Source organism: Nicotiana tomentosiformis, chromosome 1, assembly GCF_000390325.3.
Source record: "Nicotiana tomentosiformis chromosome 1, ASM39032v3, whole genome shotgun sequence".
Taxonomy (NCBI): domain Eukaryota; kingdom Viridiplantae; phylum Streptophyta; class Magnoliopsida; order Solanales; family Solanaceae; genus Nicotiana; species Nicotiana tomentosiformis.
The window spans coordinates 50,003,308-50,020,059 of record NC_090812.1 but is presented as its reverse complement, the minus strand read 5'-3'; the positions used below and the strand labels follow the sequence as shown (position 1 = coordinate 50,020,059).

Genomic DNA, 16,752 nt, shown 5'->3' with positions numbered 1-16,752 from the left:
TTGCAAAATCTAAACCTTAGAAATTTCCAACCATTCTCATTCTGAGACAACAAATTACAAAAAGCTCAGGGTTAGGTGCTTCAACATCCAAACAAAAATAAAAATGATATCAAAATTTTCAATTCAAAAAAGACACCAAAATAAATCTTTTCTAAGCAGTTTTTTGGACCTAAAATTTCATGAAGAGGTCTTAACATGCAACTCATTTCTTCTTTTCACCACCTCCAGCAGCCCTGGATCACAAAAAAACAAAGATAAGCACCTAGTCAGACACACAATGGGTATGAGAACGCAGGGGCAGGAGAAACAAGGAAAACAATGATCGAGAATCCTAAAGTATAATATTCTAGTTGAAAATGATGCCGATTACCTCATTTTACGGAGAGCATTAGACATCTCCTCACGCTTCTTCTTTGCTCTCTTGTGAGTGCCCAGCTTCCTCTTGGCTACTTTAAGAGCACGTTTGTCCTTTCCAACTTTAAGAAGTTCAGTAATTCTCTTCTCATAAGGTGCAAAACCAGCTACTTCCCTGATAAGGCTTCTAACAAAATGTACTCTTTTGCTGGTTTTCTAAACAAGAGACAAAGAGAAACAAAACTATTACAAGTGACGTGGAGTTAGTTATTGGAGAATCTCTTTTTCTTTTGGTCAGTTAGATATCCAGAATGTCTAACATCCAAAACATTAAAAGACAGAGATCAAGTATGAAAAAAGAACGACTTACCCCTTTCCTATCAGAAGGGCGGGGCGCCAACTCTTTCTTAGTAACAACATGTCCTTTGTTAAGGCCCACAGAAAGGCCTGTATTTGGCTGCTTCGGAGCCATTCCTACAAATACCCAAGGCATATTAAAAAAACCAGACTACTGATTGTAAGCAGCAATTATTCAACTATGACAGACACGCTGGTTCTGGTCATACACACTTCTTTAACACTATACATGCATCAATGACTCATACTTAACTAGTAGAACATATGGAGTAGAAAATGTATCAAACTAACTTTATTTCTTCCCGCAATGCTCTTTAAGTAAATATAACCAAGTAATTTCATCCACAACATAATCACCAAAATGGAGATTGAACTGCCCTTTCGAGTCAAACCGATTAAAAATGGAAACTTAAATCTCTATTCTGTTTTATATCGAAAATTACATCTGTACTCGTCAAAACAATCCAGGCCTTGACAAACTAAGCAATTTCATCTCCAATAAAATCACCAAATTAGATATTCAACTACCCTTTATGTCAAATAGCTAAATACTACAAAAATAGCATCTCTCTTCATCAAGTACTATATGTCTATTCTGACTTAACTTTAATACTCACTAGCTTATCTTTAATATAGCAAGAAAGAATAAAAGAAAACTGCAGAAGCTGAACAAGCTCGTTTTCAAAGGATCACTTTGATAATATCTAAAATACTATATGTCTATTCTAATATAGTAAAAGAAGCACAGAATTTCTAATTAAGCAGATAATATCACACACTAACCCAATCAGCTCAAATTGAACTATACTAATTAAGCAGATAATAGAAAAAACAGAATTGGAAAAGAAAATAAACTTCAAAGATCTTAGATTTTCAGTTTAATTAAGGTTCTGACCTTAGAAATAATAAAAAGTTGCCCGGAAGCGGCCAGAAGAGAGCTAGGGTTTTTCCGATTGCAATATATACAGCATTTATATATAGTCTGCATGTTGACGGGAAGAAAGGTAGTTTTGATATTTGGTATTAATGAAATAAGTACAATCAGTGTTTTAATAGTGTTTTAAGAGTCGTCCGAGACGTTTTATATATGCGTTAACGAAGCGTAAGTCCCGAGGTACGGGGGCGTAAGCCTCATACGTATTTAATTTTTAATATTTTATTAAATAATATAATTATAGTAAAATATTTATAAACAGATAAAATTACATAAAAATAAAAAAAACTATAATGGTGTGAAATATATATATATATGTGTGTTTCATCCCCACAAAAAACTAATCAAAATAATCTATTATATGCTACTTAGAAGCTCAAGTAACCTGAGTCGAAAAGAATAAAGTTTTCTACATTGAGAAACAAAAAAGATGACTAACCTACAATTTAAACTTTGAACTTGCTGCTATGAAAGAGAATATAATTCTCTTTGTATTTGTAAAAAAAATTAAATATTCGTTGCTTTTGGGAGATATTAGTAGACTATCGGACAAGATAAAGAATTGAGAAATACTATGAATTGGTGCTACAATTAATAAAAAATGTCTTGACTTTTAAATTTAATACATTTCAATTCCTTTTTAAAATTTTTGAGTAATTATCAAGTTGAATTTTGAGAATTTGAGTATTATATGAATGACTTATTCAACAAATTTTATTTTAATTTGAAAAAATATCTAGGGCTTACGCCTCACTAAAAAAACGCGTCTCAAATGCACGGCGTACGCCCCAAACGTCCGGGCGTATGCCTCTTGAGACTTTCGCCCCACACCGTCGCCTCAGGGCATTTTTGGTGCACCTCGCCCCAAGGCTCACCCCGAAAACGCCTTTTAAAACACTGAGTACGACAATATTTTGATGATAAAGCCCACGCGTTTTCTATTTGTAGAGATAGCACCTTCAAAACTTGTAAATGTAACAAAGACACCCTTTCTTAGAATTTTTTTTTTTGTGGGGGGGGGGGGGGGGATATAAGATTATTACTTCTTTAATCCGTTTTATAAGACTAGTCTTAGGGTACGCGTATTGCGCGTGTAACCAACTCTCTATACTATATTGTAATTAATGTTGCTCTAATTTTTTATTTATTTCATATTCAATGCTCTTCTTAAGGAAATATATTTATGTACGCTAAAAGTTTTGCAATTACTTCTATGATGAATTTGTAAAAGAATTGAATTTATGTACACTATGAGTAGTTGGTTCAGAGAGTTATTTTGTTAAATCAGTTAAAACATTAATCACCTTTTCTCAAAATTAGAGGATAAAAATTAATCATTATTAAAATTCTTAATATTTAGCTCATTCTAAGTTTTTAAGGTTTAACTATAACAATATTTCTAAATAATAAAACTTATATGTTCAAAGGATAACAAAAAATTGATCTACATTTCACTTAAAAAATTTAGTTAATTTTTAAGTCTTAAATAATAAAAAGAGAATTAAATTACAATTTTTTTTCGATATCAAAATTATTTTTAATGGATAAAAGATTGACCAGCATGTCATTGTAATAAATTCAAAAATTTAATTATTTTTAACCACTGTATTAGAGTGTAAAATTTCAAATCCTTGATATATTTAAGAAAATGTCACGACCCAAAGTCTCACATGTTGTGATTACGCCTATCTCAATACTAGGCAAGCTGACAACATCAATAAAACACAAAATTCTTTAAGTTTGAAAATGTAATAAATAAAGTTAAGAGAAAATTTCACAAATACTAGTACAAGATATTGTGTCTCTATACAATACGCTCCCAAAACTCGGTGTCACTGAGTACATGAGCATCTAAATGATGGCAAAGTCTGGTACACTGGCTAGAAAGTAAAACTGAATAAATAAACTGAAAGATAAGGGAGGAGAGTCAAGGTTTGCGAACGCCAAGCAGCTACCCCGATGATCTCCGAAGGTTCGGGACTCCTGCAAATCAGCAACCGCCGTGACCGAAAGCACTTGGATCTGCACACGAGGTGCAGGGTGTAACGTGAGTACAACCAACTCATTAAGTAACAAACCTAATATGTGGTCTGAAGACAGTGACGAGCTCAAACAATGTAGTAAATATACAGAGTTTAACAATACATAAAGTAGGCATGCTTCTACGTTCAACAGTTAAATTTAGCACAGAGGAAATACGCCAAGTTTGATTGATAAGAAGAGTACGGCGTCTCTATAGCTATATGCCAATGTGAGAACCGTATGTGATGCAACACAGTGAAATCTCAAGTACTTACACTCTTAGAGCATTCAATCTGCCCGTCTCAATTCTCGTTCGTCATGCTCCGTCACTCAGCATTGTACGATACCTAATGCGGCGTGCAACCCGATCTACATATAGCCATAAGGCCCGTTGTGGCGTGCAACCCACTCTCTCTCTGTCTCTCTCTCTCTCTCTCTCTCTCTCTCTCTCTCTATATATATATATATATATATATATATATATATATATATATATATATATATATATATACACACACACACACACACACATTAGGCTTGTTACGGCGTGCAACCCTGTAACGATCCGACTTGTCGTTTTAAGAATTTAAGCCCCTTCTGGCGGCATAAGGCCTTGAGAAGCTTCTTATTATGTGTATTGACTAGCGTGCGTGGTTGAATTCAGTTACCGGATGATTCAAAGTGAATTGGGACACTTGGTCTCTAAAAAGGGAGCTTAAGTCTTAGGATTTTGACCGTAGTCGGAACCATGTGAAGAAGACTCTGGAATGGAATTTTGATGATGTCAATAGCTCCGTATTGTAATTTTGGACTTAGGAGCGTGTCTGGAAAATTATTTGGAGGTCCGTAGTGGAATTAAGCTTGAAATGGTAAAACTCAAAATTTTGGAAACTTTGACCCCGGGGGTTGACTTTTTGATATCGGGGTCGGAATACGATTCTGAGAGTTGGAACAACTCCGTTAAGTTATTTGGGAATTGCATGCGAAATTTGACATCATTCCGGGTTGGTTTGATAGGTTTCGGCACGAGTTTTAGAAGTTGGAAGTTTTGGATGTTCATAAGTTCGATTCATGGTGCGATTCGTAGTTTCGACGTTGTTTGATGTGATTTGAGACCTCGAGCGAGTCCGTGTTAGGTTATGGAACTTATTGGTATGTTTGGACGGGGTCCCGGGGGCCTCGGGTGAGTTTCGGATGGGCTACGAGTCATTTTCCTCCTATTTTGAACTGTTGTTCTGTCTTCTGGTGTTCTTCCTGACCACCCCATATTTCTTCTTCGCGTTCGCATTAAACCTCTTGCATTCGCGAAGGTTTGCCTTTTTCCTTTGTCGCGTTCGCGATTAGCCACTCGCGTTCGCGGAGCTCTTCATGACAACCTCATATTTCTTCTTCGCGTTCAACGTCTTGCGTTTGCGTAGGTTCCGTCCCTTGTTCTTCGCGTTCGCACTCCTTCCCTCGCGTTCGTGAAGGGTTTTTATGGACAACCTTACCTTCCTTCTTCGCTAACGCGAGCCTTTCTCCGCGTTCGCGATGCTTTCAGACCTGGACAGATTATAAGATTTCCAAATCGAGGGTTAGGCCATTCTTATCACATTTTTGACTTGTAGAGCTCGGTTTTGAGCGATTCCTTGTGGTTTTTCAAGCAAATCGATTGGGTAGGTGTTCTTCACCTAGAATCTATTTATTTCCATGATTCTATCTTTATGTTTATCATTTAAATTGTGTTTTGAGTTGAGAAAAATGGTGATTTTTGAAGAAAATTTTCAAAATAAAAATCACGATTTGAGGGACGAAATGGTATCGGAATTTGATAAAATTGGTATGGTTGAACTCGTATCGGAATGGGTGTTAGAATTTCATGAAAATTATGCTGGGTTCCGAGGGGCGGGTCCCGCGTTGACTTTTTGGAATAAAATTTTAAGTCAACATATTATTATCCGAAATTATTTCCGATGAATTTTAATGAAGTTATACAATTAATTTGGATAGATTTGAGCGGTCCAGAGGTCAATTCAAGCAAGAAGGCGATTTTGGAATATCGACATAACTTCAAAGAGGTAAGTGTCTTGCTTAACCTCGAGTGGGGGAATTTCCCCTTAGGCATTGAGTCTTATGTGCAATTTGTGTAATTGAAAACCATATACGCGAGGTGACGAGTACGTACTTGGTTTATATATGCAAATTTTATTGAGTTAAAGTCTTGAGCATATTGTGTAGTAAATTGAATAATTATTGGCATATATTTAATCATCTACTTGTCGTGCCTAAATCCTAGTTGTTGACTCTGTTGTTATACGACAATGTGATGTGATTGTTATTTGATTATTTATGAAAATTCGTGAATTTGCTGGTTTGATAATTATTGTAATTTAATTTCATTTTGGATTTTTCCCTCTGCAAATAATTAATTATATGAGTTTAAGAAGAGGTGTTTATATAATTATTGAAAATTTGATTTTTTATGAAGACTTTGTTTTATGTTTAGTAATTTCTATCTCTATTGATTGTTTTTGGGTGTTGTACACATTGTGTGGAGTATTTGGCTATGTATTGTAAAATTAATTGACTTGGTTGTAGCTTTGGAATTTGGTTGTGGCCATTGGGCAAATTGTGATATGAATTGATTTTTGTTATGTCGCTGTGATAATTTCCCGTGTAAATTATTGTGTTGTGTGAGTTGTTATTTTGGGAAGATAAGGGTGGCATTTCACCGTTGATATTATGTGGTTATAAGGGTGGCATTTCAATGTTGTTGTGTTTGTCGGAATATTGTCTGGGCGGAGCGATAAGGGTGGCCATAAGAGCGATAAGGGTGGCAATATGAGCAATAAGGGTGGCTATTGATATTGTCTGGGCGGAACGATAAGGGTGGCTATAGGAGTGATAAGGGTGGCTATTGTCAGGGACGATATGTGATGATGTGGGATTATGGTGTTCATAATTTTCATGTGATGTTATGATTTTCTTGTGTTTATTTTTATACCTTGTGCAATTTGTCTTGTTGTTGGTAAATTGATAACAATCTGATTTATGTTGAAATTGAGAGCTTGTGGCTATTGCCAGGCGGATTATAAAATAAAATGTGGGCACGAGGTGCCGTGAGTAAATAATGAGGATATTTGGCACGTGAATTGTCCGTGCAATTGTGATATGAAATGTGGGCACGAGGTGCTGTGAAGAAATGATAATGATAATTGGCACGTGAATTGTCCGTTCAGTTATGATATGAAATGAGGACACGAGGTGCTGGGGAAATATGATGATTTAATTATGGGCACAAGGTGCCGTGAAAATATGAAAATGGGCTGAGACCCATATTTTTATGATTATGAAATGAGGTGTCATATGGTGACTTTTTAATTGAAAGAATTATATTCAAAATATTTATTTGGAAGAATTTTTACTTAGAAAGTATTATATGAAAGAATTGTATTTGAAAGATATTTATTTGAGGAAATTATATTTGAAAAAATTTATTGAAAGAATTATATTTGAAAAATAATTAATTGAGAAAATTATATTTGAAAGAGAATTATTTGGAAGATTTATATGTGAAAGACATTTATTTGAAGGACTTGATTTATTGGGTGTAATTGTACTTATTAATTTTTGAGTGATTTTAATGGTATTCTTGTTGTCTACTGTGCATATCACTGGTTGTTTCATGTTGCCCTGTTGTTATTTGTTTCCTATTATCTTGTATATTATATTGCACAGGTTATTAGATTAGTGAGTGTCTTGACTGTACCTCGTCTCTACTCCATTGAGGTTAGTCTTGATACTTACTGGGTACCAACCGTGGCGTACTCATACTACACTTCTGCACATTTTTGTGCAGAGCCAAGTATAGAAGATAACAGACTTGAGCAGAGTTAAAGCGTGATCGTAAGGATTCAAGGTAGAGCTGCTTGGTCGTCGCAGTCCCTTGGAGTCTTTTCATTTCATTGTACTGTTAACTTGTAATCAAACAGTAATGTATATTCGGTCCTCGTGATCATTCTATGTATTCAGTTAGAGTTCGTGACTCAGTACTACCAATCTTGGGAGGTTGTATATTGTAATTATTTTCGCTGTTAGTTTTAAAAAAATGGCTTCAAAAGGTAATTAAAATCGACTTACCTAGTCTTAGAGACTAGGTGCCATCACGACGCCTATGGTGGGATTTTGGGTCGTGACAAGTTGGTATCAGAGCTCTAGGTTCATAGGTTCTACGAGTCACGAACGAGTGTAGTAGAGACTTGTGGATCGGTACGGAGACGTCTGTACTTATCTTCGAGAGGCTACTGAACTGTTAGGAAATTTCCATTTCTTTCATTCCTGTCGTGCGGAATTTGTTGAATTTTGAATTCGAACCTTTGTATCTCCATTATCTCACAGATGGTGAGGACACATGCTACTGGATTAGCTGAGTAGTCATCTGCACATACTGCTAGGACTGCAAGAGGCAGGGGCCGAGGTAGAGGCCAAGGAAGGGCACGTGCTGCGACTAGAGCACCTGTCAGAACAACAGTTGAGGAGCCACTAGTAGCTCCAGTTAGGGGACGGGTACCAGAAGCACCTGTTGTTACCCCCTGACTTCAGGAGACTTTAGCATAGTTTCTGAGTATGTTTGGCACATTAACTCAGGCGAGATTGATTTCTGTTGCACCAAATATTCCACAGATTGAGGGAGTAGCTCCGACTCCTACCACAACTCCAGAACAGCAGGTTCACGTTGGTCAGGTTCCTGGTGTAGCACCGGTACAACTTGTTATTCCGGTTCGGACTGAGGTCAGGCCCGAGGCATCAAAAGAAGAACAAAAGAGACTTGAAAGGTTTAAGAGGTATAGTCCACCTACTTTCAGTGGCACAGCTATAGAGGATGCCCAAGAATTTCTAGAAAATTGTCACCGTATTCTCCGCATCATGGGTATTGTGGAAGTGAGCGGAGTTGCCTTTACTAAATTTCAACTATCAGGCGCAGCGTACCGGTGGTGGCAAATCTTTGAAGAAGGTAGACTAGCCGATGCAACACCAACAACTTGGACTCAATTTTCGGAAATATTCTTGAAAGAGTTTGTTCCCTAGACTCTCCGAGATGCGTGGTGCACGGTGTTTGAACGGTTGCGTCAAGGCACTATGACAGTGTCAGAATATGTTATCACGCTCAGTAAGTTAGCCCGTCATGCACCTATCTTAGTTCTTACAATCAGACAACGGGTCCGCAGATTCATTGGGGGGCTCAATTATGATATTAAAATATGCATGGCTGGAGAGTTGCAAACTGATGCTCCATTTCAACAAGTAGTGGAGATTGCAAGGAAGATTGAGGGTGTTTTAGGCGAGGAAAGGGAGTCTAAGGAGGCCAAAAGGTCTCGAAGATCTGGAGGATTCAGTGGATTTTACTCTTCAGCTAGAATCCATTATAGCGGAGGCTCGAGCAGTCGGTCCGCTCAGTCCGCACATCAGATTACTCGGGGTAGTCCAGTTGATAGTGCACCACCGACACAAAATTCTTACAGTGGTTATTCATGTTATCCGGCACAGACTCAGTACGAGCAGTCGCGACCTCAGAGGGGTTGTTATGAGTGTGATGATACTAGGCATATCATGAGAGATTGTCCCAGACTTGGGAGGGGTGGATTTCATCAGAACACTCCAGCTACAAGCTTTATTCCAGTTGATACTCCACGTGCACAGTCAGCTAGAGGTGGAGGACAGGCGGGTAGCGGACGCCTAAGAGGTGGAGGCCCGACCCGTTGATATAATCGCTATATTTTGGCTGAGGCCAATACACGAGATGGTATTGTTACAGGTACGATCCTGATTTTATTATAAAAGGATATTTTCCTTAATTTGATTCGGTTCTGAATATTGAGGTGAGTCCTATATTATGCTCCACTTATGGGTGAACTTCATAAATTTGTGACTCACATATATGTTTATCCCTGTTGGGAGATTTAAAGGTGTGAGCCCGTGTCTGTCATTTATTTATGTACACCATTGAGGGCTATAAGTCCAAAAATAATTTTTATTATTCATTACAGTGGGTTTAATGTGTTTCAAAATAATTGATTTCGATTTTTATGAATTATATGCCCTACCGGTAGGAGGGTTCATTATATGATGTGAAAATTGTTTATGAAATATACTGAAAAGAAGAAAGAAAGGAAATTAAAATTTTCAGTTGACACAATGTGCAACATACATGTGATTCAGAGTTGAGGACGAGATCCTCGCATTTTTACATGATGTGAAATATTTAAACCGGGCTGCAAGTCGCGATGGAAGTTATGTAAGGACGAGGTCCTTGCGGTGAAATATTTATGAGTTTAAAATTTTTCTTTTGTGAAATTTAATTGTACAATAGTATTAATAGGGAGTCTTGCCTGTTAGGCTTATTTGATAATTCTTGTATATTTTTCTATGCATATTCAGCCATTTTGGTGCTGTAAACATTGAGTTTTAACCTATGAGATGAGTGCCCAAGTGGCGCTAAATGTGACTCATTAATCCGAGTAAGAAATCATGAGGTCTTCATGCCTCACATTCTGTTGTAAGTATTGTAAAAATTTGAAATGAGGTGGTGGTTAATATGAAATTAATTGATGATGCTGGAATTAATTATGAATAACTTTTAAGACCAGAGATGTGGTGATGAGCATACATATGATGTGCTTCATGTTCTGATATCATTATGATAATGGAGTGCTTGTAATGCTGAGATTGGTATTATTGATATATATCTTGTGGTATTTTGTTGGGTTGTGGATGTATTGTTAAGAGTTGTTTTGGTGTTACTCTGGCAGGTGGATAGGCCCAATTACAGGGGAGACTCTGCCGAAATTTCTGAAAAATTTGGGAGTTAGTAAAATTTGGAGGATTGAGATTTGCAAAGGAAGAGATAAGTTATGTTGTGTGTTTGAGGGCGAATGATCCTAAGCGGGGGAGAATGAAACACCCCAGAAATTTTTTGAAGTACTTCAACACTATCAAGATAGTTTATGTGTGCATAGGCACGAGTTGCTATAGCCAGTTGAGACTAATATTGTGCTTTGTTGTGAGAAATCAGGCCTTTTGAAAATATTGAAGCGTAAGAAAATGGCCTTAAAGTTTTCAAGTATGGATAAAAGAAATAATCTCAAATGAGATGATGTTGTCACGCTTATCTCAGATGCAGTAACGTGGGATCAACCGTGAGTATATGTGTAAAAGCAAAACCATCAATTAGGTAACCGCAGAATAATTCTTAGCACGTTCAAGGACGAACATTTGTTTAAGAGGTGGAGAATGTAACGACCCGACTTGTTATTTTAAGAATTTAATCCCCGTCTGGCGACATAAGGCCCTGAGCAGCTTCTTATTATGTGTATTGACTTGCGTGCATGGTTGAATTCAGTTACCGAATGATTCAAAGTGAATTGGGACACTTGGTCCCTAAAAAGGAAGCTTAAGTCTTAGGATTTTGACCGTAGTCAGAACTGTGTGAAGAAGACTCCGGAATGGAATTTTGATGATGTCAATAGCTCTGTATGATGATTTTGGACTTATGAGCGTGTCCGATAAATTATTTGGAGGTCCGTAGTGGAATTAAGCTTGAAATGACAAAACTCAAAATTTTGTAAAGTTTGACCTGGGGGTTGACTTTGTGATATCGGGATCGGAATGCGATTCCGAGAGTTGGAACAACTCCGTTATGTTATTTGGGACTTGCCTGCAAAATTTAACATCATTCCGGGTTGGTTTGATAGGTTTCGGCATGAGTTTTAGAAGTTGGAAGTTTTGGAAGTTCATAAGTTCGATTCATGGTGCGATTCGTAGTTTCGACGTTGTTTGATGTGATTTGAAACCTCAAGCGAGTCCGTGTTAGGTTATGAAACTTGTTGGTATGTTTGGACGGGGTCCAGGGGGCCTCAGGTGAGTTTCGGATGGGCTACGGGTCATTTCCCTCCTATTTTGAACTGGTGTTCTGTCTTCTGGTGTTCTTCTTTGCGAACGCGAAGAGTATCTCGCGTTCGCGAAGTGTTACTACTGACCACCCCATATTTGTTCTTCGCGTTCGCGTTAAACCTCTCGCGTTCGCGAAGGTTTGCCTTTTTCCTCCATCGCGTTCGCGATTAGCCACTCGCGTTCGCGAAGCTCTTCATGGCAGCCTCATATTTCTTCTTCGCGTTCACGTTCAACGTCTCGCGTTCGCGTAGGTTTCGTCCCTTATTCTTCGTGTTCGCACTCCTTCCCTCGTGTTCGCGAAGGGTTTTTCTGGACAGCCTTACCTTCCTTCTTCGCGAATGCGAGCCTTTCTTCGCGTTCGCGATGCTTTTAGTCCTCGGCAGATTATAAGTTTTCCAAATCGTGGGTTAGGCCGTTCTTATCACATTTTGACTTGTAGTGCTCGGTTTTGAGAGATTCCTTGTGGGATTTTCAAGAAAATCGATTGGGTAAGTGTTCTTCACCTAGAATCTATTTATTTCCATGATTCTATCTTTATGTTTATCATTTAAATTGTGTTTTGAGTTGAGGAAAATGACGGTTTTTGAAGAAACTTTTCAAAATGAAAAATCACGATTTGAGGGACGAAATGGTATCGGAATTTGATAAAATTGATATTGTTAAACTCGTATCGGAATAGGTGTTAGAATTTCATGAAAATTATGCCGGGTTCCGAGGGGCGGATCCCGCGTTGACTTTTGTTGACTTTTTGGAATAAAATTTTTAGTCAACGTATTATTATCCGAAATTATTTCCGATAAATTTTAATGAAGTTATACAATTAATTTAGATAGATTTGAATGGTCCGGAGGTCAATTCAAGCAAGAAGGCGATTTTGGAATATCGGCATAACTTCAAAGAGGTAAGTGTCTTTCTTAACCTCGAGTGGGAGAATTTCCCCTTAGGCATTGAGTCTTATGTGTAATTTGTGTAATTGAAAACCATGTACGCGAGATGACGAGCACGTACTTAAAGTCTTGAGCATATTGTGTAGTAAATTGGGTAATTGTTGGCATATATTTAATTATCTACTTGTCGTGCCTAAATCCTTGTTGTTGATTCTGTTGTTATATGACAATGTGATGTAATTGTTATTTGATTATTTATGAAATTTCGTGAATTTGCTGGTTTGATAATTATTGCAATTTAATTTCATTTTGAATTTTTCCCTCTGCAAATAATTTATTATATGAGCTTAAGAAGAGGTATTTATATAATTATTGAAAATTTGATTTTTTTATGAAGGCTTTATTTTATGTTGAGTAATTTCTATCTCTATTGATTGTTTTTGGGTGTTGTACACATTGTGTGGAGCATTTGGCTATTTGTTGTGAAATTAATTGACTTGGTTGTAGCTTTGGAATTTGGTTGTTGCCATTGAGCAAATTGTAATATGAATTGATTTTTGTTATGTCGCCGTGATAATTTCTCATGTAAATTGTTGTGTTGTGTGAGTTGTTATTTTGGGGAGATAAGGGTGGCATTTCACTGTTGATATTATGTGGTTATAAGGGTGACATTTCATTATTGTTGTGTTTGTTGGAATATTATTTGGGCGGAGCGATAAGGGTGGCTATAGGAGCGATAAGGGTGACAATAAGAGCGATAAGAGTGGCTATTGATATTGTCTGGGCGGAGCGATAAGGGTGGCTATATGAGTGATAAGGGCGTCAATAGGAGTTATAAGGGTGGCTATTGTCAGGGACGATATGTGATGATGTGGGATTGTGGTGTTCATAATTTTCATGTGATGTTATGATTTTTTTGTGTTTATTTTTATACCTTGTGCAATTTGTCTTGTTGTTGGTAAATTGATAACAATCTGATTTATGTTGAAATTGAGAGCTTGTGGCTATTGCCAGGCGGATTATAAAATGAAATGTGGGCACGAGGTGCCGTGAGTAAATAATGAGGATATTTGGCACGTGAATTGTCCGTGCAGTTGTGATATGAAATGTGAGCACGAGGTGCTGTGATGAAATGATAATGATAATTGGCACGTGAATTGTCCGTTCAGTTGTGATATGAAATGAGGGCACGAGGTGCTGGGGAAATATGATGATTTAATTATGGGCACAAGGTGCCGTGAAAATATAAAAATGGGGTGGGACCCGTGTTTATGAAAAATATAAAAATGGGCTGAAACCCGTATTTTTATGATTATGAAATGAGGTGTCACATGGTGACTTTTTAATTAAAAGAATTATATTCAAAATATTTATTTGGAAGAATTTTTACTTAGAAAGTATTATATGAAAATATTGTATTTGAAAGATATTTATTTGAGGAAATTATATTTGAAAAGATTTATTGAAAGAATTATATTTGAAAAATAATTAATTGAGAAAATTATATTTGAAAGAGAATTATTTGGAAGATTTATATGTGAAAGACATTTATTTGAAGGGCTTGATTTATTGGGTGTAATTGTACTTATTAATTTTTGAGCGATATTAATGGTATTCTTGTTGTCTGCTGTGAATATCACTGGTTGTTTCATGTTGCCTTGTTGTTATGTGTTTCCTATTATCTTGTATATTATATTGCACAAGTTATTAGACTAGTGAGTGTTTTGACTGTACCTCGACAACCAATAAATGCTCAAAAAACATCAAAATCTACCATACTGAGCAACAATAGATAAACTCTGGTCTCAAACCTGCCAATAATAACTAAAAACGATCGATACACATGGTCAACAACAATGGAATCTCCTACAGGTGTGGATACATAGATAGGAGAACTCAAAGAATCACTGAATATACCCAAATACAGAGCAAAGTAAGATGATAAATATAAATAAGTGGAGCCTGGATAAAATAAGACTGATGCATCTCTATTACAAACATGAATAATACCTCTGATAACTGAGTCTGATGCAACCGCCTCCGTCCTACTCGGGAGAGCATAACATCTGTCTTGGCCTCCCCATCTAGGGCGACCCCTACACACTCGACCTCCATCCCTAGCTGGCTGAGCAGGTGGAGTGGCAACTGGTGCGGTAACCACGAGGACCCTGTGGAATAAGTGAAGCTTGAGTAGTATGTGGAGGTGCACCCATATTGAGTCCGGGGCAGTCCCTTACCAAATGACGATTATTACCACACTCAAAACAAGCTATCGTAGGACATGGCTGCTGAAAGTACCCCGTGCATAATGGGAAACCTAAGACTTGGGAGTAGCCGGAATAGCACTGGAAGATAGAAGTGCTGAATGAACTGGACAACTCACATAGCCTCAACCATGACGAGCTGCAACTGGGGCACAAGCACCACGATATCCACCAGAATCTCGAGGCCTCTTGGCCTCCCTGTCCTCTCTCTCTCTCTCTCGGCCACGAAAATCCTCCAATCCCTATGTGATCTCTATCACCTGATGGTATGGAGTATCAATCTCCAACTCTTGAGCCATGTTGAATCTAATACCATAGTTGAGCCCCTTGATAAATCGACGGACTCGATCTCTATTTGTGGAAACCAAGGCAGGTGCATACCTGGACAACTCATTGAACCTGAGAGCAAACTGTGATACGATCATATCACCATGGCGCAACTGCTCAAACTCCACGCGCAATGCATCCCAAAGGTTGTGGGAACATACTCTGTCAGGAACATCTTTGAAAACGGAGCCCATTATACGGAGAATTTGGTGGCACTTCTCCAGAAAGCCTTGTGCGTCCTCTGTAACTAGGCCACTGAAAGTAGGAGGATGGTACTTTTTGTACCACTCGAGCCTGAGCCCTCCTCTTTATATGTTATTTCCCTAACCTCGGTCTGAATTGGGATAACCGGCTGCACTGGTATAGCCTCTGGTACCTGCTCTACATGGAATCCCTGCTTTGGGGTATGGGTCGTGGTAGTTTGTGCTCCTCCCCCAGCCTGAGATTTTGCTGGTGCAAGTGGAATCAAACCCGCCTGAGATTTTGCTGGTGCAAGTGGAATCAAACCCGCCTGAGCTAGAGTACCAAATATGCTCAAGAACTAGGCGAGAGTCTCCTGAAGTGCAGGGGTATCAACAGGCACCGCAAGTGCCTACCTCCCAACTAGATCTACTAGTGGCTCCTCTGTTGCATCTCGGGTAGGTGCTCTTGCTGAACTACATGCCCGTCCTCGACCTTTCCCCAGCCTCGGCCCCAGCCCTAGACCCGGCCTCTCGGGACTCTAGCAGGGGCAGGTATTTGATTATCGGATCTAGCGGTGCATGTCCTCACCATCTGTGAGAGAATAGAAAGACATAGATACATAAATCTGAAGTCAACAAATTCACACGATAAAGGATCAAAGAAGTGAGGTTAGTCTTGATACTTACTGGGTACCGACCACGGCGTACTCATACTACACTTCTGCATATTTTTGTGCAGAGTCACGTATTGAAGATAACGGACTTGAGCAGAGTTAAAGCAGGATCGTAAGGATTCAAGGTAGAGCTGCTTGGTCGTCGCAGTCCCTTGGAGTCTTTTCATTTCATTGTACTGTTAACTTGTAATCAAACAGTGTGTATATTCGGTCCTCGTGATCATTATATGTATTCAGTTAGAGTTCGTGACTCAGTATTCCCAATCTTGGGAGGTTGTATATTGTAATTATTTTTACTGTTAGTTTAAAAAAAATGGCTTCAAAAGGTAATTGAAATCGGCTTACCTAGTCTTAGAGATTAGGTGTCATCACGACGTCTATGGTGGGATTTTGGGTCGTGACAAGTTGGTATCAGAGCTCTAGGTTCATAGGTTCTAAGAGTCATGAACGAGTGTAGTAGAGTCTTGCGGATCGGTACAGAGACGTATGTACTTTTCTTCGAGAGACTACAGAACTGTTAGGAAATTTCTATTTCTTTCATTCCTGTCGTGCGGAATTTGTTGAATTTTGAATTCAAACCTTTGTATCTCCATTCTCTCATAGATGGTGAGGACACATGCTACTGGATTAGCTGAGTTGTCATCCGCACATACTGCTAGGACTACAAGAGGCCGGGGCCGAGGTAGAGGCCGAGGAAGGGCATGTGCTGCGACTAGAGCACCTATCAGAACAACAGTTGAGGAGCCACTAGAAGCTCCAGTTGGGGGACGGATACCAGAAGCACCTATTGTTACCCTCGGACTTCAGGAGACTTTAGCACAG

The 16,752-nt window shown here is 38.3% G+C and overlaps 1 protein-coding gene across 2 annotated transcripts in view; it reads right to left on the bottom strand.

Moving 5' to 3' along the window:
* The window catches only part of LOC104107655 (large ribosomal subunit protein eL36y-like), a 66,742-nt gene continuing 49,990 nt past the window's right edge, over window positions 1-16,752 (bottom strand). The window contains exons 1-4 of one of the 2 annotated variants that reach the window (XM_009616516.4): window positions 1,607-1,741; window positions 725-828; window positions 371-570; window positions 1-233 (exon numbers count right to left, since the gene is read on the bottom strand). In XM_009616516.4, coding sequence (XP_009614811.1) covers window positions 203-233; window positions 371-570; window positions 725-826 — 333 coding nt within the window. In that variant the 5' untranslated portion in view covers window positions 827-828; window positions 1,607-1,741 and the 3' untranslated portion in view covers window positions 1-202. Of the gene's footprint in view, window positions 234-370; window positions 571-724; window positions 829-1,606; window positions 1,742-16,752 lie in introns of those variants that run through there. The other variant, XM_070182443.1, reaches the window with a different exon arrangement.